General features: G+C 40.9%; 2 protein-coding genes across 4 annotated transcripts; one reads left to right on the forward strand and one right to left on the reverse strand.

Moving 5' to 3' along the window:
* The first annotated feature begins 436 nt into the window (after positions 1 to 436).
* On the forward strand, positions 437 to 3,598 carry LOC103994338 (protein LONGIFOLIA 1-like). Its single transcript, XM_065119841.1, has 4 exons — positions 437 to 727; positions 803 to 2,155; positions 2,227 to 2,452; positions 2,596 to 3,598. Exons 1-4 carry the CDS (start codon positions 572 to 574, stop codon positions 3,198 to 3,200), a joined length of 2,340 nt encoding a protein of 779 aa, XP_064975913.1. The 5' UTR covers positions 437 to 571; the 3' UTR covers positions 3,201 to 3,598.
* A 260-nt stretch (positions 3,599 to 3,858) lies between these two features.
* LOC103993863 (protein SPIRRIG) lies at positions 3,859 to 27,742 on the reverse strand. Of its 3 annotated transcripts, XM_009414073.3 has the most exons (19): positions 27,064 to 27,742; positions 24,939 to 25,008; positions 24,753 to 24,838; positions 22,747 to 22,879; positions 22,601 to 22,657; positions 21,369 to 21,545; positions 20,501 to 20,692; positions 20,322 to 20,387; positions 18,591 to 18,705; positions 17,271 to 18,424; positions 16,430 to 17,117; positions 16,241 to 16,343; positions 15,048 to 16,147; positions 13,314 to 14,964; positions 10,140 to 13,157; positions 7,028 to 7,336; positions 6,623 to 6,929; positions 6,336 to 6,482; positions 3,859 to 5,533 (listed from the first exon to the last, which is right to left on the reverse strand). In XM_009414073.3, exons 1-19 carry the CDS (start codon positions 27,270 to 27,272, stop codon positions 4,382 to 4,384), a joined length of 10,734 nt encoding a protein of 3,577 aa, XP_009412348.2. In that variant the 5' UTR covers positions 27,273 to 27,742; the 3' UTR covers positions 3,859 to 4,381. The 3 variants fall into 3 exon arrangements, with proteins under 3 accessions (XP_009412348.2, XP_018685983.2, XP_018685984.2); XM_018830439.2 differs by lacking the exons at positions 3,859 to 5,533; positions 6,336 to 6,482; positions 6,623 to 6,929 and having other exon boundaries at positions 7,234 to 7,373; XM_018830438.2 differs by lacking the exons at positions 21,369 to 21,545; positions 22,601 to 22,657; positions 22,747 to 22,879; ... (1 more) ...; positions 24,939 to 25,008; positions 27,064 to 27,742 and having other exon boundaries at positions 18,591 to 18,730; positions 20,501 to 20,574.
* Positions 27,743 to 27,861: the final 119 nt, after the last annotated feature.

Below are 27,861 nucleotides of genomic sequence, written 5' to 3' on the forward strand. Positions count from 1 at the left end.
CGTGACGCGTGTTAATGTGACGTATAAAGTTGAGTGATGACGTGACACGATCGTTGTTGGTTAACATGCTAAACCCAAAAGCTAAAGGAAATAGCTTAATTGGAACCTTTTAATTCTATACGTGTTCGGATTGCGTCGTTGATATTAGCCAAGAAATTGATGTATAGTTACAAGACTGCCATATAGACTACACGTCAGCTAATTAGTGATTTAGAATAAGGTGGATTGTGATTATAACTATAATTATATCAGTGGCAGTGACTGTTTGCTGCCTGCTGTGGAGGTTTCGATTCGTCGTCATCCGGTCAAACTCACCCGTAGCTCGAAAGGCGTATGCTCTCGCTCTCCTCCTTATCACTTAGAATCCGACGTTTCGGGGGCAATACCGTCATTTGGGTGCCGATCTCCACTTTAAAAGGTCTTTAGCGGGAGTCGCGATGAACGAATGAATGCGAGGCTGAAGTCTCCCATGTGAATGCGTGCGGAGTGAGGCGGAGTTGAGAGAAGAGGTTGAGATCTGACCTGACAAGGGCGGCGGAGCATCGCCGAAGAAGAAAGGCGGAGGACGGAGATGACGCCCGGTGTCGTCGGGGAGGGAGGGGTTCTCGAGGAGCAGCGCCTGGAGCCGCAGATGGGGTGCATGGCCGGGTTCCTCCAGCTGTTCGACCGCCATCACGGCGTCGCCGGGAGGCGGCACTACTCCGTCCACCGCCTTCCCACCTCGCCGGTGAGGGTTCGGCAGAAAGGATGCGGTTTTAGACACGTTTCGTTTTGTCTTCTGATGGTTGGTTGGTGATTTCAGACTGCTGGATCGACGTCGCCGTCGGACAGATCGGAGGCTTCCTCGGCTTCGATTTTGAAGGAGAGCCATCCTCCTCCGTCGTCGCCGGAGCCCTGCCCTTCTTCGCCGGAGAGAGGCTCAGCGGCAGAAACACCGGCGCGGCGGTCGCTTCCGCTGTCGCTCCCGGTATTCGAGGTCACGGACGGAGTGAGCACTACCTGGAGGATCCGGGACATTCCGAGGCTTTCTCTCGACAGCCGCGCGGTGGTTGACGCGAGAGGAAAGCTCCGCCCGCGGGAGATCCGGACGGCGGTGCCGGTACCCTCCGAGAACCAAACTGACGCTTCCGAGGCCACAGAGGAGCCGCGGCGTTCCCCGAGCGTCGTCGCGAGGCTAATGGGGCTCGGTGTCCTACCAAGCGCCGGCGGGGAAGGACGAGCAGAGCCTCACCGGGCCGAGCTACGGCGATCCGCCTCCGAGTCACGGGTTCGGAGAGATCCATCGATCTACGGGTTCGTGGACGCAGGATCGTTCCACAAACCGTGGCCGTCGCTGGCCGCGGAGGAAGCCGCCCCGGTCTCCGCGGAGGAGTTCTTTAAAACGGTCAATCTGGCCCGCTTCAGGCTAAACGACGCGACGAAGGCCAAGCCGCCATTGAGAAGTACCCCGCTTCAGCCGCTCCAGCGGAAGATCTTCTTCCATGCCGAGGACTTCTTCCCGGAGCCGAAGCCGTCAGTAACCCTCTACGGCGAGATCGAGAAGCGGCTCAGGTTGCGAGGCATTGACGAGCCGGCGAAGGACCTGGAGACTCTGAAGCAAATCTTGGAGGCGCTCCAGCTCAAGGGGCTCCTCCATTCTAAACGGTCGGACCATCGCGTCACCGGTCGCCGCAATCTCATCTCCGACTACGAGGGCCGGATCCAAGGCGAAGCTCCGATCGTCATCATGAAGCCGGCACCCAAGCCCCCGCGCCGGCGCTCGAGCGAGCCGCCAAGATCCGTCGCCGCTCGCCAGAGCTCTTCGCCACTCAGGCGCGAAATATCGCCGGTGCATCGGACCATCAGGGGAGGAAACGAGCGGACGAATCGTGCGCCGAGGTCGCCCGAGAGCCCGAGCTCACCGGTGCTTCGGAGGACGTCAAATGCTGCGACCCAGAAGAGCGTGCAGGCACAACGGAGGATCTCGACCGTCGGTTCCCCAAAATGTAGTCCGAAGATGACGGGGCCGGATCCGCTGGCCGTCCGATCGCCGAGGAGCCGGAGGCCAACGGCGCCTTCGTCTCCCGTGGAGAAGGTTTACGCATCCGCGGAGGACGATACCTCCACCACCCTTTCCGAGAGCAGCATCAGCGTCTCCTCCCAACTGGATTTGGAGGTACAGCGAATAAATTTCTCTTCAACTGCGTTTATGGAGTTCCGAGTGCTTAGTGAAATGAGGGTGGGCAGGTGATGCAGAGGAGATCGAGGGCGGGCGAGTACAGATCGGGGCGAAGCCTGTTGGATCGATGCGACAAGCTGTTGCACAGCATCGCGGCGTTCACCGGCGCGGAGCAGGTCGCCGCTGCGGACCAGCAGCCGAGCCCTGTCTCGGTGCTCGATTCGTCGGCCTTCCTTGCTGAGGAAGGCTCGCCTTCGCCCTCCCCCCTCTCCAAGCGCTCCATCGACTTCAAAGGTGACCACCGCCTTTCCTCGTTTGGCCAACCTGGCTTCGTTGAGACCAAGAACGACTTTGTGATTCGTATTTTTCCTGATCACGCTTTTTATATCATCTGAATCTCATCGTGAACGCGAATATTGGTGTAATCTGGTCCGCAGATCGAGCGGCGGAGGATTGGGAGGGGGAGCAGAGGTCTCCACGGGCGTGGACGAATCATGGGGACGTGGAGGGCGGGGCCGACGTCGTGGACCGCGACTACGCCTACGTGTGCGACGTCGTCCGCGCGACCCGCCGCTACGGGGAGGCGTCGGACGCCGTGTACGCGACCCTGGAGAAGGGCCGCTACCGGCGGCCCGCCGAGGTGTCCAAGGCCGCCCGCCTCCACCGACGCGTCGTCTTCGACACCGTGTCCGAGATGCTGGACCGCAAGCGCCGGGTTCCCCCGTGGGACGCCTTCTCGAGCCCCCCCGGGCCTTGTCCGGGTGGCTGCGGGGAGGAGGAGGTGCTGCTACGGGAGGTGTGGGCGGAGGTACGGCGCATCCGTGAGCAGGTGGCGGACGACGACCAAGACGCCGTGGCGTGCGGGGCCGTGCGGAAGGACATGTCCGGGGCGCTCGCGGACGGGTGGGCCCGCCACGCCGCCGAGATGTCCGACGCCGTCCTCCACATTGAGCGGCTGATATTTAAGGACGTGGTCGCAGAGACCATCCGCGACCTCGCCGCCGCCGCCCCCTCCACCCCCCGCCGCAAGCTGCATTTCTAGAGGTGCAAAACAAAGGAACAAAAACCGCTAGCGCTCGGATGCAATTTGGACGGTTGTGATGGAACGGAAGTTTGTTGACAACGACCACCACGGAGTCTTAGGTGGGCAACTCGTGGCGCGTAAGGCGGAGGGCAACACGATATGGGCTTCCGCCAGCAAAGGGGGTCCACGAAGGCAGCCCCCGGTCACTTGTGGTCGCTGCTGTAGCAGACGATGCCACGAGAGTGGAGTCGTGAATGGGACGCGCTCACGCGGTGACTTGGTTTCTTTTGGGGTGGGGAAGGGGCAGAGGCATATGATGTGGTCAGTCTGTGTCAACGTCTCGTCCCCTCTGTTTCGCGCAGGTGGGGGGAGGGTCACCGAAGAAGCGGAAGCCACAGTTGAGGATTTGATGACGATGACGATGCTGTTTTACTTGTTCTTGGGTGGATATCTGTCTTCCATTAGCGTACTCAACGAGCAGTGGCTTGCTTGTGCTAAAATGAGCTTAATCCAATCCCAAATCCGACTCCAATGCCTATTCTCCGACTCAAGAATATATATATACATCGTTTTAGTTATTAATATATAGCATTTAATTGTTAGAATAATGACATTTAGGCCTATAATGACAAAAGGTAGTTGTGGATTACTAGTTTGTGATAGTACCTGAGAGGAATGATCACCAAAGACAATATCATAATCAATCAAATGGTCATATATGAAACCCCTTCCTCGCACTTTAAAAATCTCTACAACCCATCGTAGCTCCCAAAACATTCATTATATGATGGCTCTATACAACTTGATAGAGCATTAATCGATCACCAATTTACACCAAAACAGGCAAACCGGCATCGACTGCCTTGGATTCTGAAGAAGCCTCCCTGCTCGCAATGCCTTGCCACAGAAGGGAGAAAAATAAAGAAAATAATTGGCTAAATCACTTATCTATCATATCTCACCGCGATCATCTGTCGACCACCAATATCGTGTGTATGTGCCCGGACTCTGTTTAGTTAATGGAGCTGTGCCGTGACCATCAACAAATCTCTTCTTTCGCTACGACTTTCAGGCCAGCCCTCCGGTGACTTCTGTTCGCCCAGAATGGCGTCACTGAGTGATCAAAACTTAGTCCTAAGCTTGAGGACCGATGTTATCGAACACTAGCAGATTGATTCGATGGGCCATCGTTTGTAGCCTCAAGAAGCTCTCAAGCTGTTGTCGGAAAGGGTCCACGACAGCAAGTGTCCGCTTGAGTCACCGCTCAACAGCTGCTTCATATCACTTGTAAGATGAAGTGCCGTGACAGGATGTTTATGGGACTTGAGTACCTTGTGCAGAACCAAGTTGTACTCGGGCAACCTCCCACCTAAATTCAGCAGTCCCGATCCATTTGTTGGTGACTTGCTCTTGTTGGCCTCGTCTGTGGAACAATGCACCATGTTCCAGACCTTGACTGCTCCACTCTGGTGACCCGTCATGTACCAGTTTGTGTCCTGCCAATCGGAGTATGCCGCACTTGTTATTGTCAAAATGACATCCGAAGGGAGTTGTGAGGTATTCATCATCGTGAGGCAGTCCCCATTGACACTCCAAACTGCAAGAAGAATTCCTGCAGCAGTCAAAACTGTTCCTGTAAGTTCATTCACATGGACAGCCGAGACTGGTGCCGGGAACAGAGGAAGCTGCTTCACAAAGACCAAGTTTGTTAGATCCCACAGAATCACACTACAGTCGTCAGAGCCTGTCACAATGAGTGAGTAAGGCTGGCTGACATGGAGGCATGTTATCTTGCCAGTATGGGCACAGAGGGCCCTCCCCAAACTCAGGCGGTTATCTTTGTCCGACTTCCAAACTGAAACAACACCATCATCAGCACCAGTCACCAGAATCTGACCATCATGACTGATCCCAACACATTGAATCTGGTTTCCACCATGAAGGTTTTCGTGAGTGGAAAGAAGTTTGTCTTGGTCATAGCTCATAATTCTCAAGCTTCTATCTGGAAACCCCCAAGATATGTACTTGTTATATGTCACCGGTTTGAGTAGGCTATTTGCTCTAGCTAGAAGAATCTTTTCATTCAATGTCACAATCTGAGAGATGAAAGACGAAGACCGCCGGACTTGATGGGGGACGAGACTGGCACTGTAACGAAGAGGGTGAAGGGGAACTTTCCTGTCAGTTCGGCGCTTAACATGCGGCTTCAGGAATAACTGCTTAGGTGTCTGACCAAAATGATTTATCTGAGCCAGGATTGAGGCTTTCATGGTAGGGTCTTCGACTGAATCTATGTCCACATTTCCTTCATATGTGTAGTGATAGAAAACGTTAGTAGCATCTTCAGCTGCCTGTAAAAGTCAGGATGAAGAAAATAAGGATTGGTTGGATGAATGCTTACATGGTCATTTTCATATTGTAAATCAGAGAAAGGCAAAACTCTTCTACAATTTTGGTTTTAAGCAACATGAAATGTTTCTGGAAATGATGCATCTACAGCTCAAGGAAGGCGACATTCATGGCTACTAGATCATTTGTTTCAACTATTTTTATACTACACCAATATCAGAAATATAAAATTGTAAGTCACCAGCGTAGTCAAAAGAAATCTCTATGAGATTGTGAAGACTTGTTCATATTCCAGAACACTCCAACCATCCACACATACTAGAAAGTCTTGACAGTAAATTCTTCTTACAAGAGCTTTGATCAATAACACTGGAAGCATTTATGGGTCAAATTGTCTAAATTAGGATGAATATTGATGCAGTTGAAAGAAAGTTCAATGGATATTAGCCAAACTGAAGAGATAAGCCATGGTGTGGAAATAATGAACAAATAGAGGTTGCATAAATGATTGGGAATGTGTAGAACTATAAGGGCTTGCATAATTGAACCTCACTAGCCTTCCTAGCACTAACAACATTTGCCTTGACAGCCTTCAGTTGCAATGGGCGACAGGTCAATCCTTGTTTACAATTTCAGAATTAATTTCCGCAACTAGGTCAAAAATGTTCTTATGTATTTGGGAGAAAAAGTCTTTTCAAATACATATAGTTTTTGCACAAGTAAAGGATAAGTTCGTTTCAAGTTTCAACCCATAAAACAAAATCAGGGAAATCTATAAATTGCAAGATCACAGAGAATACCCACCTTCCCTCTCTGCTTATATCCAAAGATGAGGTCTATCCAGTGATGCAGATTCTCTGAAACATAATCTGATTCCAAGGCTTCCCGGTGCTTCCTTATGAACTCTCTAGGACTGCCTTTGGCCCAAGGGGGCAGAACAACATCACCAACCTGAAAAAGAGTCTCATATGAATCTCAATGCAAAGGTGCCAACAAGTAATTTTCTCCAAAGTCAAGGTAACTTTGTGTGCATATTTTCTCACACTGCAAAAGCAAAAAACACCAGGACACTGATTTAGTTCAAAATTTACCTTTTCGCCTGACTGTTTTTCACCCAGGTCGAGATTAAAGCGATTCTCCAGAAACTCAGGCATGTAAAAGAACTCAGGGATCAGTTCCTTCACATCCGATGTGTTACTTCTTCCAGCTGCACTTAACCATGTATCTCTCACACTATTAAACAAACGGTCTGCATGGTCAAACTGCCCCCCTTGTAATTTCTGATTTTCAGTGCTAAATGGTGGCAGCCTAACAAGATAGAAAAGTACAATTCCGGCACTAGAATAATGAGAACCATAGTGAAACTTGGGGACATCAGGATCATCCCAAGTCTCATATCTGATAAGACAAAAAAAAAAAACAGAGAAATAAGAATTTCCAAAAAAGTTATCTGAACCAGAACAACTAGATTTAATGGACAAGTAAAGGGGATTAACCGTTTCCTAAACTCTTCCTTTCCCTCTGCTGTTTGACATCCCATTGGTTTATCAAGTTTACGGAATGTCCGAGGATTTTTCAAATCCAAAGTTTCACTCTCATAATCTGCAAGAACCCATGGAAATACTGGATATTGTGTAAGATCACTATAGCCACGTCCTGCAAGAGTGTTGAGGTGCATGAGGTACTGAAAGTTGCTAATTTCTCCATTTTGCCATCTCTTTGAGAAGGACTTGGCCATGATCTTAAAAAGGCGGCTTCCCTCATTGCTTTCTTGTTTTGATGACCCAGATATTGTTGTGTCCAACCTGTCAATTTGTTCTTCTAGTGCTTATGGAACTATAACTTTGGAGTTCACACAAATATAATAGTGATGTTAACAAAAAAGACAAGCATGGTATATATAATTCAAGATAAAAAACCACCATCATTTGGACTCCAGGTGCATCAAAGTGGCATAGAAGCAAAGAACTAACAGCCAAAAACCATATTATTGCAAAAAAAAAAAGAAGGGAGAAAGAGAGGGTTATTCAGTTAGCTAGTCAGCCAAAAGGTTTACTTTCTTGAACTAAACCACAAAAATTAGATTAAAGCCACATGCTGCAATTTAGCCCGATAACTTGTTCCATTGCAAAACTTGTACCACGCTGTAGATGTTTCCTTTAAACCATTTTTCTTGTTAACATTGAAAAAACAAATAAAAAGTACTCCATATACTGATGTCTTCTCTCAGTGTGTTCATAAAGTCTCGGCTAGTTTCCCATAGAACATAGACCTTATTAGATTACCAACTGCACATCTTCATAACATGCATAAATTATAATTAGAAGCGGCAAATTTACTAATAACAAGTTTTATCTATAAGCAAAATGCAGGTACTAATTGCATACACAGCTGCATTAGATGGTCAATGCTACCTATGATATGCTTCATAAACCATATAAAAAAATTCTATACGGGCATTCATGCAAAAGATGATAAACCAGAAAACCACTCAATTTCAATTGGATGAGAGATTCATGTTGAGTATATGGGAAGACTGATTAGAAAATGTCTCTAAATAAATGGTGATGCAATACATAGAGAGACTCAAGCATGATTAAAAAGAGTTATGATTGAGAACTACCAGTTGATAAAATTCAAAGATTAGACCGGTATGAGGGTCTGGCTTCTCAAAAACAAAATGATTTCAGGTTTAGTTTGTAAACTGGATTTAGCAAATTTGATTCTCATCATAGCAATCAAAATCACAAACTTACAAACTGGTACTCTTTCTAATATTTTTCATGTTCTACATATTTTTATAAGATTCCTCCTTCATAAAGGCTAGATTTCAACTACAGTTTGGAATTGCCAAAGCCTTTAATGCTTTCTTCGTAAATAAATCATGTGAAGAAATCAAAGATAAAGATCCATATGGAAAAAATTTAACAGTGACTTAGAAGCTGAGAGACATCCTTCAAAGCAAGGTTTGCAACATCATCCAGTAAGGTTGGGTACGGACAATATTTACCGATCCATCATCTTGTTGATATATGGACCAGACCAGGGTAAATCATGCAGTACATCCGATGCAAGGTCTGTACCACCAGGTAGTGTGGTACAGGCCGTACACTGGACAGTTTCTTTTTTTTTTTCAATCCTTTTTTGGGCTTTTTTCGAGACTCCGCACATGGCAACATATGGACACTCGATATATTGGTATGAACCTGTATGGTACCAGCACAAGCGCTGACCAGGGCACTACTAGACGGCACAAGAAATTGCAAACCTTCAAAACAAAGAAACCTAGGAGTGCTAGTCTAAGGTGTGATTCTTCTCCTATTTTTACAAAACCAATTCTGCTTGACTTTAGCTTTCTTTTGACTTTTTTTAAACAAGAAATGGTCCTAGTCTGAAGATTAACAGTTAAATACAGCATCTAGTCCTTGCCCAGAGAATGTAAGACCACTGAAAGAAAGGCTGGGTAAAAGTTGTGTATTTCTACCTGTTTGCATATGATATCATTTGTTTATAATCAGATACCAAAATATGCATTTCATTGCATCCAGCCCTTAGATATCATTATTGGATTTGTGTGGCTTTAAAGTGAAGTGCTTTGATGTCATCATCACAAATCCTAATAAAAATGCCACTAAATAGAGGAACAATGATAATCAACTAGTTATTTTGAAGCTGTCTTGTTTAGGTATTTTAGTGATGGATATAGTACATTGTCAGTAAAAAGAAAATACAGTTAACACTAATATACAAAAGAAATTACCTAGCTGAAAGTTCATTTACAGTGCATAAGATTGCAAGATTTTCTGAAAAACATATTTGTAATATTCAACCAAGACAAACAATTTCCTCCACTTACAGGCTTAACCTGCTCACTGTGGAGGAAAAGAAAAAACTCACCCTTTTACACTTTTACTAAATAACGAAAAAAATCTGCTGCATCTTGTCAAATGTCAACAAAGGTGTGCCTATGTCTAGAACAACCAATGTTAGAAGTCCACTCAAAGGTTATTCTACAAAGCTGCATTAATGCAGCTTTACCAGTCATATAGAAGCTACTGGAGCTATTCTATCCTGGAGAAAATGATAGCAAGAAATGCTGTTACCAATGTGGCAAAAAGGAAAAAAGGACAATAATAATACAAATGAGGTAAGGAAGATAAGAGAGCGTACAAATGAGAACAGTACTATAGAGACTCTTTTCTGACAAAAATTAAAAATGTGTATCGTTTACTCTAAATATGAAGATTTCAAGAATGCAAGAACTTTGAAACAAATGATGCAGGCTGTAATAGTTATGTCAACAGTTCAACTGATCATATTCGATTAATTTAAATCTGATGTATATATGTAACTTTAGGTGCTTTCTAATAGCATGTTTTAATCTGCCTATAGCACAATATGGAACTTCTGTTTTTCAATGATTATAGTACATAAAAGGAGGATGTGGAGTAACAAACTTAACGGTTAAGGGTATATCAATGATAAGAAATATAGACTCAGTATTCTACTTAATGGTGCAGAATGTGCCAAACTCAAAAACCATAAAACCAGGCAAATAGAGCAGAACAGGGAATAGAAAAAAGGTAAAGTAAATGAAATGAAACATACATGCTATTCCGTGGAAGGTTCATTGTGATCAAGTTTTTGAAGACCTCCTCTCTCTCCTTTTTGTGGAAAACCAGAAGATCATTACATCCATCCATGCTAAATAATTCAATAGCGACAGGACGAAGCTGGTAATCACGTTTCAGGAGTTCATAAATGCTATCAAGCTTCCACATGTGCCATGGATGTGGCAGGTTACTACTGCTACAAACCTTCTCCTTTCCCCAAGCACCTCCATTATATGCCCATGCTCTTCCACCAGCCAATGTCTTTACTGCCATGCTCCGTGTTGAAGGGGATTTTAGCTGGAAGTCACTGCTCCCTGAGACATCCTTTTTCACACCCAAAGCTTGATCAATCACAGATAGGTCGTCCTCGTTTACCTTTTCACATATGCAGCCAGAATCATCAATATAAAAGTTCTCGATAACATACAAGCAGAGGTCCCCTATAAGAAATATACCGTCATGCTTGTCAAGGCCCACAACACGTTCACAATTATACCTGAACCTTATCTTTTCTAAAGGTTCAAGAAAAGGCCTGATAAGATATTCACCATTATCAAGCAGTTCTTTCTCTTGTTTGAGCTCCGGAGCTCTTGTGTCATAACTCTTAAAAGAAGATGACTGCTTTGGAGTGCCTAGTTCAGATTTTTTTTCCTCTGTCATCTGAACAGAAAAGGAACTTGACTTATTGCCACATTCCGTCGCAGAGTGAACACTTGGTTCATGCATACTGCTATAATGATCATCATTCCACCCAATCTGAGCAGATGGTAAGGTTTCAACTCTAGAACCAACTTCTTTTATTGAGGACTCTTTGTGGTCACTACCATCATAGCTCTTGTCTGGAGCATCATCCGATAATATATTAAAATAAGAATCTGACTCGGATCCAGATGTACCTGCACCATTTTCATGCTTTTGCTTAAACATCTTTGGCTTCTCCAGCTCAACGCCTCTCACCAGGACACTGTGGATTGTATCAATTTTGAGTTTGCAGCGTTCAAGCTTTTTCCGCATCCGATATGGCCCTTCAAGAGCACAGAGCTGCCATTCGAGTTTCAAAGATGCACGCCGAATGGGAAAAATCCCTCTTTCATGAACAAGTTGCTGAAGCTGATTTTGCCACTCACTTTCAGCATGAAGAACCCAACCATACTTGTCTTGGCGAATAGCTCTTAGTTCTGTAGACATTATATCTTGACCTGATTCAAGAGCAAATCTTCGCTCATATATCTGTTCCCAATGTTTTACATCTAACTTTGCACATTCCCGTGCTTTCCTACTCATTTCCCTCTTACGACGAACTTCCATGCCTTTAATTCTGACCCCAGGAAACTTAGCTGACCCAGATACATATTGCGCCCACATGATAGATGAACATTGTTCCAAGACTTTATTAATGGCTTGCTCAGAGCCCTCGAACCAGTCAAAAAATGCAGAGAGATTCCCTGTCAATAACTTATCAAAACCACCACGCAACACATTCAAAGCAGGTCCTTGATTTGGCTTTGTCACAAGAAAGTCTTCGAGTGCTGGTCGACGATGCAACAGCAGGTACTTGATGAGGTCCACTGCTTGATTTTGAGCCATTGATCTCTTGTCACGTAGAAGAGCAATTAAATTTATGCAAAGACAACAAATCAGATCAGTATCGAGATTACTTGGGCAAAGTACCAGCCGCTTGTTAGCAATTAACAGCTGCAAAATTGTGCATATATTGACAGTTGACTCATCTTGCATTTCGTTCAAAGATAAGTTGGTACTCCTTTCAGATTGAAAACCCATAGTAAAAAGCAGATCATCCTCACAAATGGACTTTAAGAACAAAGGTAAAAAGCAGTACATTATGATGCGATTTGTGTTTTTCAGAATGGCATGAATATATGCCTCAAGTTGCTTGCTTCCCCTGGCAATGGACAATAATCCTTTTCCAGGTGCTGCCTCTTCCACATGACCATCTTTATTAGCAAGTTGTAACATTGACAACAGAAACTCCAACGTTCTAAATACTCCAATTGGCTCAGAAAAAGATCCCATATATACACGATCTACAATCATCCAACAAAGAGAATCTAAGTTTACAGTCCACCGATTTTTATCAAGTTTTTTCTCATCTTCATCATCACGCAAGAGGCGCCTTTCCAGGAAGTTCATCAATCTACCTAAACACAATCCCTGAAAAACTAAAGCAGACTCAACATCCACATCAAGTGGAACAGATTCTAAAATATTCTCTACAAACTGGGTTGCTTTCAATTGTTCTGAGACAATATCAGCAAGAACTTCAGCAGTGAAGTCTAAAACAGCAGCAGCTCCTGCAGAACAAGGACCACCTCCATAACCTGAATCATCAATTTCAAGTAACAGCTTTGGAGTTATTGGAAGAAACATGCTTGCAGCAGATGATTCATGCGAATTTGTCTTTAAATCAGGAGATGAATCAGACTCATTCAAGGAAAAAGATCTCATTGATGGAGTAGCAGTTAATTTTGCTTTTGCATCACTGTTACTGCCTGTGCTGCCAATCCATGATGTTAAAGCAAGTACAGGAGATGCACTAGTTTTCATGTTTGAATTCTCAGATTGGGCAGGAGAATAAGGGACAGACATAGAGGCAGAACTAAGTGTATCAGATGGTTGACTGAGAATCTGAGCCCTTATATCAGGATCATTGTAAGTAAAAGACATGTCAGTGAAATTTTGCTCATTAGGACTCCAGAGAGATTGGTCACCTTCTCCACTGAGAGATTTCTTAGGATCTACATTTCTTGCATCATCTCTTTTTACAGTAGCATCAATCAAAGGATAATTAGGTGTCCCTTGTATATCTGTGGAACTAGTACTTTTTTGCTCTTGAGGAAAGCTTCCAGTGCTTATGGAAGTTTTCACAGACTGCTCATTTTCTGGAGGCAAGCTAGTGAATGTGTTCTCAGAATCCTCATCATCATCAATATCATTCTTCTCCTCAGGTGCAACAGTAGGAAGATTTTTAGCCAACCTTAATGCACAATCAGCCCTGAAAGACAGCAAATTAGTCAATAGACAAGAATAAGGAACTCTTAACAAAAGATAATAGTGCAAGGTTGGTAAACAAGTGCTCGCATTTATGATGGAATTCAACCCAGAGACCAATAGAAATGAATCAAAAAAGCTAGAGCATCTTGCAACAAACCTTACACAAGAAAAATATAGATCAACACAGCTTTCAAGAAAATCTGCTCGCCTGCACAAAGCAGAGAACGAAGGACATGTTTTTGCTAAACCAACCATAAACCGCAAAATTGAGGTGGCAGCAATAGGTGCCCCTGCCTCCCCACCCATTAATCGTGCTGCATAAGTCTTGTGCAATAGTGCTTCACCTTGAAGGTCTCCTGCCATATCTGTTGTTGCTTCTACAAGCTCTGCAACTAAGCTACCATTGGTAAGTGACAGATTACCATCTTGATGAGCAATCATTGACTGCATGCTCAATCTATCAAATGTGGCTTTTGCCATAGCAATCACTGTTTCTAACAGGTCGACAAATTTCAACTCGCCATAGTTTCCATCATTAGGCAAAAGGGCAAGAAAGTCAAGCATGCGGACTTCAGGCACCCTGGGATAGACAGCCTTACCAAATATTAAACAGAAGAGAATATAGTATATTTCAGGAGAATCATGGAAGCTTGGAAGAACACGTGACAACCCTTGGTAACCCCCACTGCTACGGAACATGAGAGCAAACGTAGGAGAAGAAGCAAGACAAACTCCCAAAAGAGTCATGATCCATCTCATACTGGTTGGATGTACAGCTTCATCAAGGAAAAAGGCAATCAATTTGGATGAGACAATCTTATGCCACTGTTCAAGCAACTCTTCAGCATTAATAGTTACTTGTAAATCAATAAGCATCTCCAGTAACATGTTCCTTACTATAACATGCTTTCCCATTGTCTCTCGAATAATCTGATTCCCTTGAGTCAGGTGGGGCGGATCAAATGTCATAATAACAAATTTGACAACTAGTTCTAGCTCAGAAGGTAAAAAGCCATCCTCCAGAATGACACCAAGCAGTACCACCAACTTCTCTAAAACAAGAACTTCCATATCACCACGTTGCAGAGTTACTAATAAATGCTGAACCAGGTTCATGTGACGTAAGATTGTCAGGTTGTGATTTCTATACCAGTGCGTGGATACCATGCGTTCAAGAAATCCAATAAGTGCAATTTGAATCGAAACAGAAGCTGTAACCCACAATGTCCAGTCTAGGAGGACATGCTCGACCATGTCAGCATTTGACAGAACAATACAGTTTGAGTTTACATCTGACAAATCAGTGTTTTCAAGATCTGAAAGATGACTAAAGGAATCCTTTTGTGCAGAGAAATCATCCAGATCTCCATGAGATCCAACTGAATTAATTTCATCAGAAAATTTTGGAAAAGAAAGATCCTCTACACTGGCTTCTGGTGAGGTTCTAGCAGGAAGACTCATAGCCCCGCTTGCTTGATACTTTTGTGGTTCAGAAAAGGAGGCCTCACATGCCACAATACGAAAGAATATGTCAAGTGAATGCATATCAAATAGTGACATCTTACGGTGCAGAAAAAGTGCGAGAAGATGATATCCTCTCAACATTTGCATGTCCCTAACATTCTGTGGACTTTGATGAAGTGAACATGCAAGCAACTCCAGTGCCATGTGTAGCATGTCCCTGGTTTCAGCAGCCTCGACAAGAGCAAGCACAACAGGGATTCCACCAACAGCACGTATACTATCACTGATCATCAATTGGTTGCAGATGTACACATCTCCAGAAAGGCGACCGTAACGTGGTATACCTGCAAATCAAATAACAGCATTTACTTCACGTATTACACGGAATTCCCATTATGAGTTCAAGTATCATTTGTAATCTACATACCACCAATAGGAGAGGCAGCAGCTGATGTTGGATCAACAAGATTGAGCAAGGACAATGTCCCAGAAGCTCGAAATGATTCTGAGGATGTTCCATCAAAAGCGAAGATGAGTTTTTTGCCAGAAAGCTGTAAAGAAAGGTTTGTCAATCTTTCCAAATCCCAAACAATCCCACTGCGATCTGACTTGGTTGTTCCCTGTTTGATAGAACTATCAGGTCGTTGTGAATTGGAAGCCATAGGCAACTCAGCTTCCAAAGAATCTAGTATTGCCATGCTGCCCCCACCACAAGCCTGGTTTGGGACAAACCTTAGAAGATCTGCATCCTGAAATAGTCCCCTGTATCCTCGGCCAAGAATATACATGAAGAAAACACTACCAGAGGTGAGCACCTCCTCAAAAAGATAACAGCATCTAAGCCTCCATGATAAATCACTAATTTTTGCATGAGAAACTGGTGTACCAAGAGTAACTTGCAATAATTTACCAACAGGAGATAGTGAGTAGCCAAGCTTTCCTGTGTGAATCAGCTTTCCATTAACATAAAGGTATGCTACACTGGCTTGGAATAATCCTGCTAACGCATTAGGTTTGCTATGAACAACTGCAAGGTGATGCCACCTTCCTTCTTCCATTTCTATGCCAGGAAATGATAGTGAGCACGAATTACTTGTTGCTAGAGTTAAGACACCATTCTCTTGGAGGTAGAGTTCTGCATATAATGTGTTTCCATCATTCATTGCACCAACAGAAAAGATATGCAATACCTGACCACCAGAAGCATTGCTTTTGCTAGATCCAATTCTGGATGCCTGCTCAGATTCTTTAACTTGACTTTTCAATAAATTATGATACTGAAACCAACAAACGAAAGAATACCCAGCAGCTGGAGGCCATGTTCTTTCTCCTAAAGACACCTGAATGGATGCATGACCCACTTTGCTCATGTCCATCTCAACAAATGGTGCTAAGGAAACACCCTCTGATCTGATGTCTTCCATCTGTACTAATTTTTCCATCATATCAACAAGAAGTTGCCCTGAATTCTTCAACTTTAACAGCAGAACATATCTTACAAGAACTCGAAGCTCAGAAGAAGACAGCCTATTACCAAAAAGATTACATGTTACTCCAAGCAAACAAGTAAATATCTAGTGGTCAGATGGCAACTAAGTCTCAATTCAGTATCGAACAAACCTGAATGCTCCTAGAACTTCCACAATTCGGAAAGCATGTATAAGTAGCAGGGATGAGCCCTCAAGTAATGGCCTAATTGTCTCCAGCAGAAGTGCAATGCATCCTAAATTATTAGCCGACCAGAGTAACATTAATTGCTATATCATGCATAAGACAAAACTAAAAGAAAATGTAATTTTTTTGCCTTACCAACAGAAGTTAAATTTTCCTGATTAAATGGACCAGCATGAGCAAGCTTTTCAATGAACTTCAGGATATCCAATTGCATTTTTGGAGTAAAGAGTAACAGGGAACGTATGAGCACACCCACTGCACTAGCATTGTATATCCGCTCATTGTCAAGCCTAGATATACCAAGAGAGATGGGCAAGAAAGAATTTGGCTCATCCTCTGAGGTATCAGAGGAAGAACTCTCCCCCTGAATATTAGCAGATGGTGGAAGAACATTCTCAAGTGCAAGCTCAAACAACAACTGGACAACTTGCTTCTCGCATTCCACACAAAGCAAACTGGACTCACAGAGAAGATCATAAAATGTCTGAGATGACATAGTTGCTTGGAGTCTCAATCTATTGACAGGATTATTGAATACCCCAGCAGTGATGGCTCGCATTAGAAAATTAAAAACATTTATAGAAGATTGAACATCTGGAAGCTCACTGCCCTGAAAACCATGTAATGTGGTTAACAGTAGGGAAAAGCCTGTGGCGTCTCCGAAAACTCTTTGTGCTGAATTGTTTGCCCCAAAGATACGCCATAATGAACTTAATATTTCACATTTTGCATCAGTTTGAAGTTTGTATTGAGATCCAGAGACACTTGTAACCATCCCACTCTTGAGAATCTCAATTAGCATACCTAATTCTTCCGGATGAGCCTGGTAGGAAAAAGAAGATACTATCTATGAGATAAGAACAAAGTACTTTTTGTGGTTGAAAAAATAGTCTTTTGTAGAAAATATTGAAGCACAAACAAGTTCCAGGTGAAGATATTCATATATATATTAATTGAATCTTTAAGTACTGCATACCTGAAGAGCATCTTCAATAATCAAACAAGATAGGAGCCGAAGAACACCAGAACGATGGCGATCAGATATCAATAATGGAAGAATGACACTGACCCCATTGGATGATCGGAATGATTGTTGGTTAGCTTCAGCTCTCCTTAACAAAGAAAAAAGACAATCCCATGCTATAGCTGTGGTACTGTCATCTTCAAATACAGGATATTTTCCTAAACCAGAAACCATTAATTTGGGTGAAGAAAGAATGCCATCTTTGTTGTCGATGTGTTTTCTGAAGCTGCCAGGATTAGACTTTTCTAAACCACTAGAAATCCTGTTTTGCTGCTCTACACCAGAAAAATACTTGTGCTGTTTCAGATCATCTAGTAGAACCTCCAAAACACCAACCTCCCTAAGGACTTTCTTATACTTCTGATCAAAGGACAGGAGCTTAACAAAGAAAGCAAGTATAGTATGCTTCAGGCTAGCAGTAATAGGCTGCTGCAATAAGCAACAAAGTGAAAGCAGTTCTTGTTCAGGAATACAGTTTACAACAGTCACAGCATATTCTAAAATTTTTAGAACAATCTCCTGTAATGATGCAGGAAAGCCAGCCATATTAAGGATAAACAGGGGCAAGGTCCGCAGTTGTTGACACAACTGGTAATTGTCAAGATGGGATGAAAATATCTTAAACATCCTATTCAACACCTCCGCCTGAAGTTCCACATTTTTTGCCTTCAAAAAAATATCTTGAAGCATCTGTATGGCTTCAAGATCTTTAACCTTAGTATTACTTTTCTCATCATCACCGAGTCTATCAAAAGAATGTGTACGACTTCGATGGCTTGTACCCTTACTGTGTATAGATTTTGAACCTTTTCCAACAGTGTGTTCTGTAGGACCTGTTTGTGCTAAATTAACAAGAGCATCAAGTAGCCTTATTAATGCTGGAGAAAGATGGGATGATGAGGCATCACTTTGACTTTCCAACTGTATCGAACTATTAGCTGCATCCTGACCATCCAGTTGGGAAGACTCTTTATGTGGCAACTTTGAACTGACTGACTGAACAACCTGATCCTTTTGCAAGCTGGATAGTGTTAAGGCAAACTGAACAAGAAAGTGATAGCCATGTGCATTGTGTATATCTTCCCTTAGATTAGTGGTGCCAGCCTCTACAGATAAAGCACAAAAAGTATAGCGCTAAAACAAATTACCAAACTCACAAGTTATGAAAGGTAACCAATTGCTTTTATATCTGAATAGCAGCTCAGATAATAGTTTTGATGGATATGAGAAAAACATCTAGGACATGAAACAAGTACTGTGAATTGAAGTTACCAGGTCTATATGATAATTCGACGCATTCAAGCAGCAAATCAACTATTCCCATGGTGTACGCAGCATCACCCTTCTGAGGATTGAAATCTTTGACAGCCATCAAAAGGACTCTTATCTAAACACAAGACCACATAAAGCCCCTGATAAGACAAGACATCAAATACAACACATCTTTGCTAAAGAGAAGGAATAATCTACAAGAAGATTAAAAAAAGAAAATATTACAAAAAGAAATTTATAAACTGCATAGTGTTCCTCCAAAATCAACAAAACCATAAGCAGTCAAATATAGCACAGATGCCTCTTGTTGGCAATTGGCATAATCATATAACAAATAATGTCGAATTTATCCCACTCTTCACTTTCATGAAGCAATCTATTTGTGACTACAACCTACCATATATCATTTTCCAGTATTTGTCAAAATTTTCCTTTAATTTCACTCCTTCCAGTCAAGTATTACATGGCATATGCACTAGATGCTTACAACAAGATTCAATCCATCAGGATGACTCCTCAAAGACTTAGTCTTGGTGAATTAACTTAACATGCAGTTTAAAACATCAGCAACATATGTATAGAAACTTCCATGAAAACAAACTTATCAAATGTCACATGATATGACATTGCAGAATTTAACAGAGCATTCAAACTACCAGTATATGCTCCCCATGACAAAAAAAATAAACACATTAAATGTTGCATCATATAATATTGTAGAAGTGAATAGAGCATCCAAATTACCAATAAATGCTCCTGCTGACACAGAAATATACACACATTCTGACACCTCTTTCAACCCACTGTTCTCATTCATCAAGCTCTTTTTCGCTAATAATCCAACTAAAGCTTTAAACTTTCTTTCATTGTTTATATCTATTCTCTTATTATGAGAATCTGTCAAATGGTCTGACTGTCTGAGACAAAGCCCAACAGGTCCTATCACACTAATCATCTCCAAAAGCCTCCATTCCCCTCCGCCAAGAAACAACACTTTATAGTATTTACCAAAAGAAATAAAACTACAGTTGATGAATGTCTATAATTATGTGTCTAACACTTACATATGATAATTGAATGTGCCTATTAACATATTGGTTATGTTTCAAGTTTTCATAGACATATATAAAGGTTTTTTTAGGTTAAAAAGAATAGACCAAAATCTCTTCATCATGTCAAGTCAAAAACCTTTGATACCACTAAATAGCAGAAATAATTTTTCATTAATGTAATGTATCTAATGTGCCTATATATTAAAGTTTCAGTAAAACAGAAACTCAACACAAGTGGAATGCAAATTAAGTGCAACACACAATGTGGCCTAGAAGACTGCCAACTTATTTCATTAAGAAGTTGAAATAAGTAAAGAGGGAAAAAGGAAAAGAAGAGAAAAAGTAAATTACTTCCCACTCTGTAATGAAAGGAATGAAAATAAAAGCTGTCACAAACCCATCAGAAGAGAACTTCTTCTCAGAAAGATTAACCCTCAAAACAGCAAACTACCTAACTTCGTCTTGAGAATGTGGAATCAAATGTCTTGCTTTGAATTTATACAACAAAACAACGGAACTAAATGATTATACACAAATCAAAGGTGCATTTTCATTTGAGTTTTAATATATGTAATTTGCACTTACAATTGCTTTTAAATGAGACTAACATCCACTACATGATAATATGGCATAAAATATGTTAATTCAGTCCATTAGGTGAATAGAGTAAGCAACATACCAAGTGATGCTTATGTATATATTTTGCTGTGCTTCCATTGTCATTGACAAGAAGAAGACCAAGTATCTGTACAAATCGAGAGTAATAATCACAATTATGCATATAAATATGTATATGGGGATTGCATACCATAATTGAATCTGTAGAAGGCTATATCATGCATCCACAAGGAACAAAACCTGCATGGCATGTCGATGAAGTTGAATGGTATGCAAAGGAACAAGGCCATCTCCAAATTGAGCAAATACATGTGAAGAACCATTTGCAACCATATGAAAGAGAAGCTGAAGTGAATCATCTTCAATCAAACTTGGTGCTGCTGAAGGATGGCTTGCTAATGCCTTCATAATATGCACTATACTTCCTTCTATCTGAATGGAGACCAAAAATAACAAACCCATTAGACCATATAATCACAACTGAAAGTAGGAAAAATTGTGCATGGATGTTCTCCAATTAGACACCAGACTAGCTGGAGTTTCTAAAGAGACAATTATGACTATAGTCATGCAATTGTCCATGGTCAATTTGACCTGAGTCTCCACACTGACATTTGGTTCATGATTAGCACCTTATCTGGCCAGTGGCAGTTTCCTTGGGACCATGAATACTGGAAGTCATTTCCATTTCAAGCCTAAGCCAGTTTTAGCCATCATGAGCAAGTTGTTCAAATTTTCTCTCTGGCATCCCATTCAAACCTCAATAATTCCTTTTACCTTTGATACCACAAAGCTCCATTTTTGTGTTATCTAGTGTATCCTCTATTGTCATCACAAGCAAGGTGTCCTTGCAGGCTTGCCCAGAAACTAAATTTTAACGATCAAAATTAGAGGGAAGAAGGAAGTGCACGATAGAGAGAAAAATAAATTTCAATAATGTAGAGAATATAAAATATAGTAACAAAGCATCTTATCTCATAACTAATATTAAAGCTAGATTTACAACTCCAAGGCATGGCTAGAAACTCACAGAAAGAGAAAAAAAAAGGGGACTCACAGTAATTACATAAGTCAAGAGCAGAATTCCTATATTCACAGGTGAGTTTACCTCAAGCCGTCGCACTCGAAGAGCATCTTTATCATCCATAGCTTTTTTACTTTTAGTTGATTCTTCTAAGGTTTCAAGTTGTCCTTTCTTGGCCTTGTCAGGAGTTAAAAGTGCACTGAGAATATGAATAAGACAGCATAGAATGCCAGAATCCAACAGGGGTTGCTTATCCGTTGCCTGTGTATAAATAAAAATCACAATTCAAGCGGATACACAATCTTCATGTCATTATGCATTCAAAGGTGTGGCCGTTGGTTGTATGCTCGGTAAGCTCTACCAATATCAAGCTAGCTTCAGATACAACAGCATTAAATCAACTATGTCATAGAAGATTAAGTCTGTGCAAGTTAATTCGTGTCCTTTTCCCTTCTTTGGTGGATTTGGAGTAATATTATTTGTTCAAAACCAAGCTGCAGTTTTGTCATACCATAACTTTACCTTAGAACTTTAACAAGAAAAATTACAATTAAAAGATTTGAAGAAATTCCACACACTAGCATTTGGTTGACATGGTAAGGAGGAGATACATTCACATCTTCAAGAGCAATTAGTAAAAAGAAATAACTTAAACAGGTTTCCAACTAGATAATCACACTGAATTAATTCTTGGAATTTTATTGTAAAATATAAGAAAGTGAACTTTAGAAATATTTGTTCTATAAAAGAGAAAATGTTGAGGCGGCATTATAACATTGACAAAGATATGTAATAATCTAGATCAGGTGGTATTCATGTAACTGTATTCAGACATGCAAGGTGTAAAGTACTACTAACATGCTGACATGTACTGTTTTTCACCGGTATTTAGAGAGGATTAGCACATTAGACCAGACAGCATATACAAAATCAAACATTTAACCTCACATAACTGCAGTCACATACCATCCAACATGTCGCCTTTATATTACTCTTATACGGTGCTGTGACAGAAATCATAATGATACATGTACCCCAAAAAATTTCTACAAGTTTATAAAAGAACATCCTTCAAGCAAATATAACAAGGAAATATAACAAGGAATAAATTATAATTCTGTTCATGACTAGACAGAGCCACTAGATCCAGTATTTGTATTCTCGTGTCTTAATAAAGCACGTTTATTGGTTGACATCAGAAACAGAAATTTGACAAGTAAACAAGTTTCTGTAAGATAAGTTACTATGTGTTAGAGAATTAACAAGATTAAATGCTTTTAAATAAATTAGTCACTACAGAACATGGACATACATACCCCTGTTACAAGGAACTCTACTGCATATAACAAATTAGAACCACGGCCGATCCCCTCCTGCACAACAAATAATTACTTACAGGTGTATGCAGTTTTTGGAATTAACAAGTATGAAAAAGTGATAATCAGAAAGTACAACAGCAGACCTTAACTTCAGAAAAGAAACTTATTATGTTTGCAACATTTAAAGATTTTCCCTTGCTATAGATTCTCAACTTCTCACAATCTGTCACAAAGGCTCTTCCAACAACAAAAGAAAATATGTGTACTTCTACAAACCTGTAGTAAGAATTGAAAGAAATGTTTAGTTCATGTAAGCCATTATGCCAGAATACTTTACTTTAACAATAATGGACAAAAATATAACCAAATTCACACTTATAAGATAATGTAAGAGTTTTCTGCTAAAATTTGTTGGATTTGTAGCCAACTTCTAGTTGCAACTTCAAATTGGATGAACTTATAAATAGATTCAAGACAGGTTCCCAAACTGCATGCATTTGCTAATGACATCCTTACAACTCAATTTAAATAGAAGAGAAAGTAGCACATAGCTGCCAGAATAAATCTCAAAATATATAATCTATCTTATAATTTGACTTAGAGAGACTTTATGCAATTTCAGAAAATATAAAAAAAAGGTAATCTGAAATGAATGGTTAAAAATAGACTACTGTCACTACTTAATCAAACAGAAACAGGATAAGGAGGAGGAAATCGCTCTCAGAGATATGGCATGATATGATGGAACTAGTGTTTTAGCATGTGTTTTTTGTGGCTTAATGTGCCTCAAGGCACAGGACCAAAACAAAGCAGTCCATTTTCTAAAAGCAGAGCAAAGAATAAACACACATGGATGATAAGGATTGCAATTCAAAAAGAACGATCAAGAGTCATCGCTATAAAGATAGGATCGACAAATTATTGGAAGCTGTAGTTGGCAGCAATATCAATGGAAGTTGTTTTAGCTAATTTGAGACTTCCAACAACCAAATGATGAAAATTTTCCAAACACAAAATTTAATTTAACAGAGGCAATTTAAGAACTACTCCACTGGTTTGATATCTCTGTTCTCTTCAAAAGTAATTTTGAACTCAAAAGAGCATGTCTCTTAAGATTTCAACTTCCTACAAAATAAAGTGAACCAGATGTACAATCTACACAAGCTTGCAGACTATTTTATTTACCAAAAAACAAAAATTAGCAAGTCATTATCAAGTTAAACATCAATGCAAACATATGAAGCTAGCAAAAAGCTACCCATTAAACAGCCCTAATAGGAAAGCACTGCACTAAATAAAGAGGATGTAGGAACAAACAACTAATTCAAATGTGCTAAGTTGATTGGGAATTATTCAAGAAGACATGGTAATGCAAATATTAGAGGACTCCATGATCAAACATAGAGTAAATGACAAAAAAGACAAAAATAGCTTAGATAAACTTCTATGACATGGTATTCTGCATGTATTTAAACATGCTTCCCATGTGAAATAGCACTTGTGCACCATGAACTAATAACAAAGCACTTATCAAGACTAAATAAAGGCATATCTTCATCTAATGTCACATCTCTAAATCAATAATCCAGACTTTCTGTGTCATAATGATCATGAGACACGGCAAGAATTCTACAAGGTACTACGATGAAGCAAAGAAGATCAAGAAGTTAGGAACAGGTGTAAAAAAAAGATTCTAATTCAGATAATGATGCAAGAGAAAAGATAGAAGGGATACATAATTCTATCTACATAGTACATATTAAGTTTCAAATATCATCAACCAAAAAGAAGATACACTTGAAAGTTCATCAAAAAGGTATCATAGCTAATGTTTCCTTCAGTGGGCTATTCATTGAGAACTTGCAAGATTATACTTGATCGATGTAGAAACATATCCTAAGAGAATAAATTGGGAACCACTAAGTACAAGAATTATATTTCTTGTAGAAAAAAAAAATGTTGCAACCAATCTGAAAACACACTAGATTCATGATTTACTAAGCCTATCAGAAATTGGTAGTCTAAAAATAAGTTTTAAAAAGGCTAGAAAAATAAATAATAAACATCATAATTATTTGCAGGATAACATAGGGGACATAAAGTGTGAATAATTTAGATTGTATGATGTGAATAAGGTGAGAACTCATACTTGGTAATCAACTGAGCTACATTGGACTGCTGCTTAACCAGTCTACAGAATACATCTACAGCCAAATTTAATGCTGTTTCTTTCTCCTGCATGGGCAAACTTTCAATATAAGCATCCAGACTGTTAGAAAATACAAGATTACAAAGGCCACATTAGTGCAGAGAGCATGAGAAGCCTTATAACAACCTTTTCAGAGCTGGAAGATCGGAATTGTTCCCAGAACTTCTTAAAGTCCAACTCCAATTCATGTTTGCCTCTGCATTTATATAGAACAAGAAATAACAAGAATGAGCAAACTACAGAAGCTGGTTTTGATTACTTTTTATAATAACCAGATGCAACTCAACAAGTAGAACTTCAAAGGTCACCTGTAATAAGTATGTAAATTATTCTTGGTGAAACAAGAAAATGAAATTCAGAACAAGGTAAATAAAGGATTCCCTTCAAGATCATTTTAGCATGAGAATCATGCACATATTTTAACCCGAAACAGTAAATGAATGCCATTTGTGAATAAAGGTAAAAGAGCTGTCATGATTTGAGAGTGTAAAATTCAGGCTACGAAGATCCTGCAAAGTGAAAAAAGTAACAATCTACAAAAATAGCTATATAGATCAAGATAAGAATTAACAATCTGAATTCATCTCTTCTCATTCTCAATTTAAACTGAAAGTAGCATTGAGCCAAGAAGGAACCTCTACTCGAACATAGAATACAAAATAGCAGTTTCTCAACCTTTCTGCAGATATACAATTCAAGGTCATGCAGTCGGCAACAAGAGAGAGGATATATTTAAATTTCTTTTAATTTAAGCTTTGTGCAGCTTAGAGTTAATTGGTTTTTGTACTCTAAGCTGAAAAGTGTAAACTACAGTACTAAATTCATCAAACTAATCAAGCATCCTAGGATCACTATGAAAAGCATGTTTTGGAATTTGTTAATGATATATAAATTGTCTAATGATCTATAAATAGGACATGGCAAGTTGCAAAATAATACAAAATTATAATGAATTCTTGAATATATTATTATTTTTTAGTGGATTCCAAATAATATTTTTTCTACCCTTCTATGGTCACTTTGCTTCTTTTCCCCTTTCTTTATATCGTTCTACATAAAACATGTCTCTTGTTTCTTCAGCCCTTAAAGCCACTTTGTTTGACGTTGATCGGAATCAAAGAAATTATTCCTACAGTTACTTCATTGCTATTGGATCCCAATAATCTACAGAGTAATACCACCATGACAATCAACTTCAACAAAATGAATAAAGGATTTAAAAAGCAGAGAATTCATGTCAAAGCAGGATCTAATTAATAGAATTAGGTGGATGAATTCATTGTTGAAATGGAAAGAAAGATGGATCAACTGATAGTCATGATTGTATATGCAGGAATCAACTCCAATCATCTGTTGAGTTCAACTAAGAAGAGTACAATGACAGCAAAATTCCCAAACAGTGGGTTGATGTATTTTCTCATGATCAGTGTTCTTTAAATGCACACAGAATCATAACCTTTAGACAAAAAGTGAATTTGATCTATTTCCCTGTCTTGCATTACCAATAATCCATTATTACTCTACTGATTTTGTTGCATTACCATAATCATGCACACATCCAAAGGAGGGTTGGTGATCACTGGCCTTTCATATCTTTTGAATCAGCTTTTACTATTTAATATACACTTGCAACAGCATAGAAAAATATCTGTCTTCATCAGCATTACCTTTATCTAGATATAAATTATTGCAACAATCCTACTTATCTTCCTATGCGCCAATAACTTATGCTTTCAGAGGCAAAACTTAAGCTAACACATACATGATGCTCATTTATTTGCCAATATTTGGATGATTATACTAATCCATTTTCTGTTACCTAATGGCAGAAAAAACTCATATCTCATTGTCAAATCTCATCTATACGAAAGGAATATCCATGTTGCTTATATTTGGAAGTATAGACCAGTCAGTTGACTTTGTAGCTTGCACATGATCATTAAAAAAAAACATATTGCTTTAATGGAATTATCAGCAGAAAGATTAGTTAAATCCGATGCGTAATTCAGTTGTTCTCTCCGAGATTCGCCGCGTGAAATAGCATTCTGCAGATAGTAAAAATATCATACACAGAAGATCCTAACCCGAGAGACATTCAATGAGAAGCAGCCATCCTTAACATAGATTCTTATCTTTCACACCAGAAACAATCCATCTTTCTACAGGAATGCACCGCCTAATCGCATTACCACGCGCAAAAGATACAAAAACAAGAACTCGATGGTTGAAGCAAAATCAAAAGGTTTCATACCTCGCAGGTGACGCGACGGGAGATCCGTATGCCGACGACGGGGCCGACTCCGATGCGCCAGCTCCACCATATTCGGCGGCGGCGGAGAGCGAGGGAGACGGGCAGGCTACGGACTGTAACTGTGGCTGCGACGCGGAGAGCCCGATCTTCTCCCTGAGATCCTTAAGCAATGACGACCATTTCATCGTTTTCCGCGATGACTGGAACATGGGTGGTCCTCATCCGAAGCACGAACCCCCCGCGTCCCCCGTCCCTCCTCCGTTTCAATTCCTAGATACGATCCCAGCTCGATCCAGACCCTCACTCTCCGTCTCGTCCCGTCCACGGCGGTGACCGACCCAAAAAGTGGGAGAGACAAAGAACGAACGGAACGCGAAGTACGAGGCGTCAGCTGGAGCGAGACGGAGCGCCGGATCTCGCGTGCTGCTTCGTAGAATCGATCGGGATCCGTTCAAGAATGGGATCTTTCGGCGGAAAAAGATTGGTTGAGGGTATCCGGCTCAGGGGAACGAGGGCCTTTGGTCGTAGGGATTTGGGGACACGATGTCCGCTCGAAGGAAGTCGGAGACCGGAGAGCTTTTCTCGTTCTCTCTCTCTCTCTCTCTCTCTCTCTCTCTCTCTCTTTCTCTCTTTCTCTCTCGGTCGAACGATCGATCGTGTCCGTGCGAGAGACTCTGTCTCGGTCGGACGCTTCCCTTCTTTCTTTCTCTCTCATCTCACTCTTAGCGCGACGTAGTCGCCGTCCACCCCGGCGCCACGTAGGCAGGGGAGACGGGCCACGTGGCAAAGCGGAAATCC

The sequence above is a fragment of the Musa acuminata genome, chromosome BXJ2-8, assembly GCF_036884655.1.
Source record: "Musa acuminata AAA Group cultivar baxijiao chromosome BXJ2-8, Cavendish_Baxijiao_AAA, whole genome shotgun sequence".
Lineage (NCBI taxonomy): Eukaryota > Viridiplantae > Streptophyta > Magnoliopsida > Zingiberales > Musaceae > Musa > Musa acuminata.

Coding starts and splice junctions, on each gene's coding strand:
- LOC103994338 (XM_065119841.1), top strand. CDS start 572: ATGACGCCCGGTGTCGTCGGGGAGGGAGGGGTTCTCGAGGAGCAGCGC. Junction 728..802: donor ACCGCCTTCCCACCTCGCCG/GTGAGGGTTCGG, acceptor TGGTGATTTCAG/ACTGCTGGATCGACGTCGCC. Junction 2,156..2,226: donor CCTCCCAACTGGATTTGGAG/GTACAGCGAATA, acceptor GAGGGTGGGCAG/GTGATGCAGAGGAGATCGAG.
- LOC103993863 (XM_009414073.3), bottom strand. CDS start 27,272: ATGTTCCAGTCATCGCGGAAAACGATGAAATGGTCGTCATTGCTTAAG. Junction 25,009..27,063: donor CCCGTCGCGTCACCTGCGAG/GTATGAAACCTT, acceptor ATATAAATGCAG/AGGCAAACATGAATTGGAGT. Junction 14,965..15,047: donor TGCTGCCTCTCCTATTGGTG/GTATGTAGATTA, acceptor TTTGATTTGCAG/GTATACCACGTTACGGTCGC.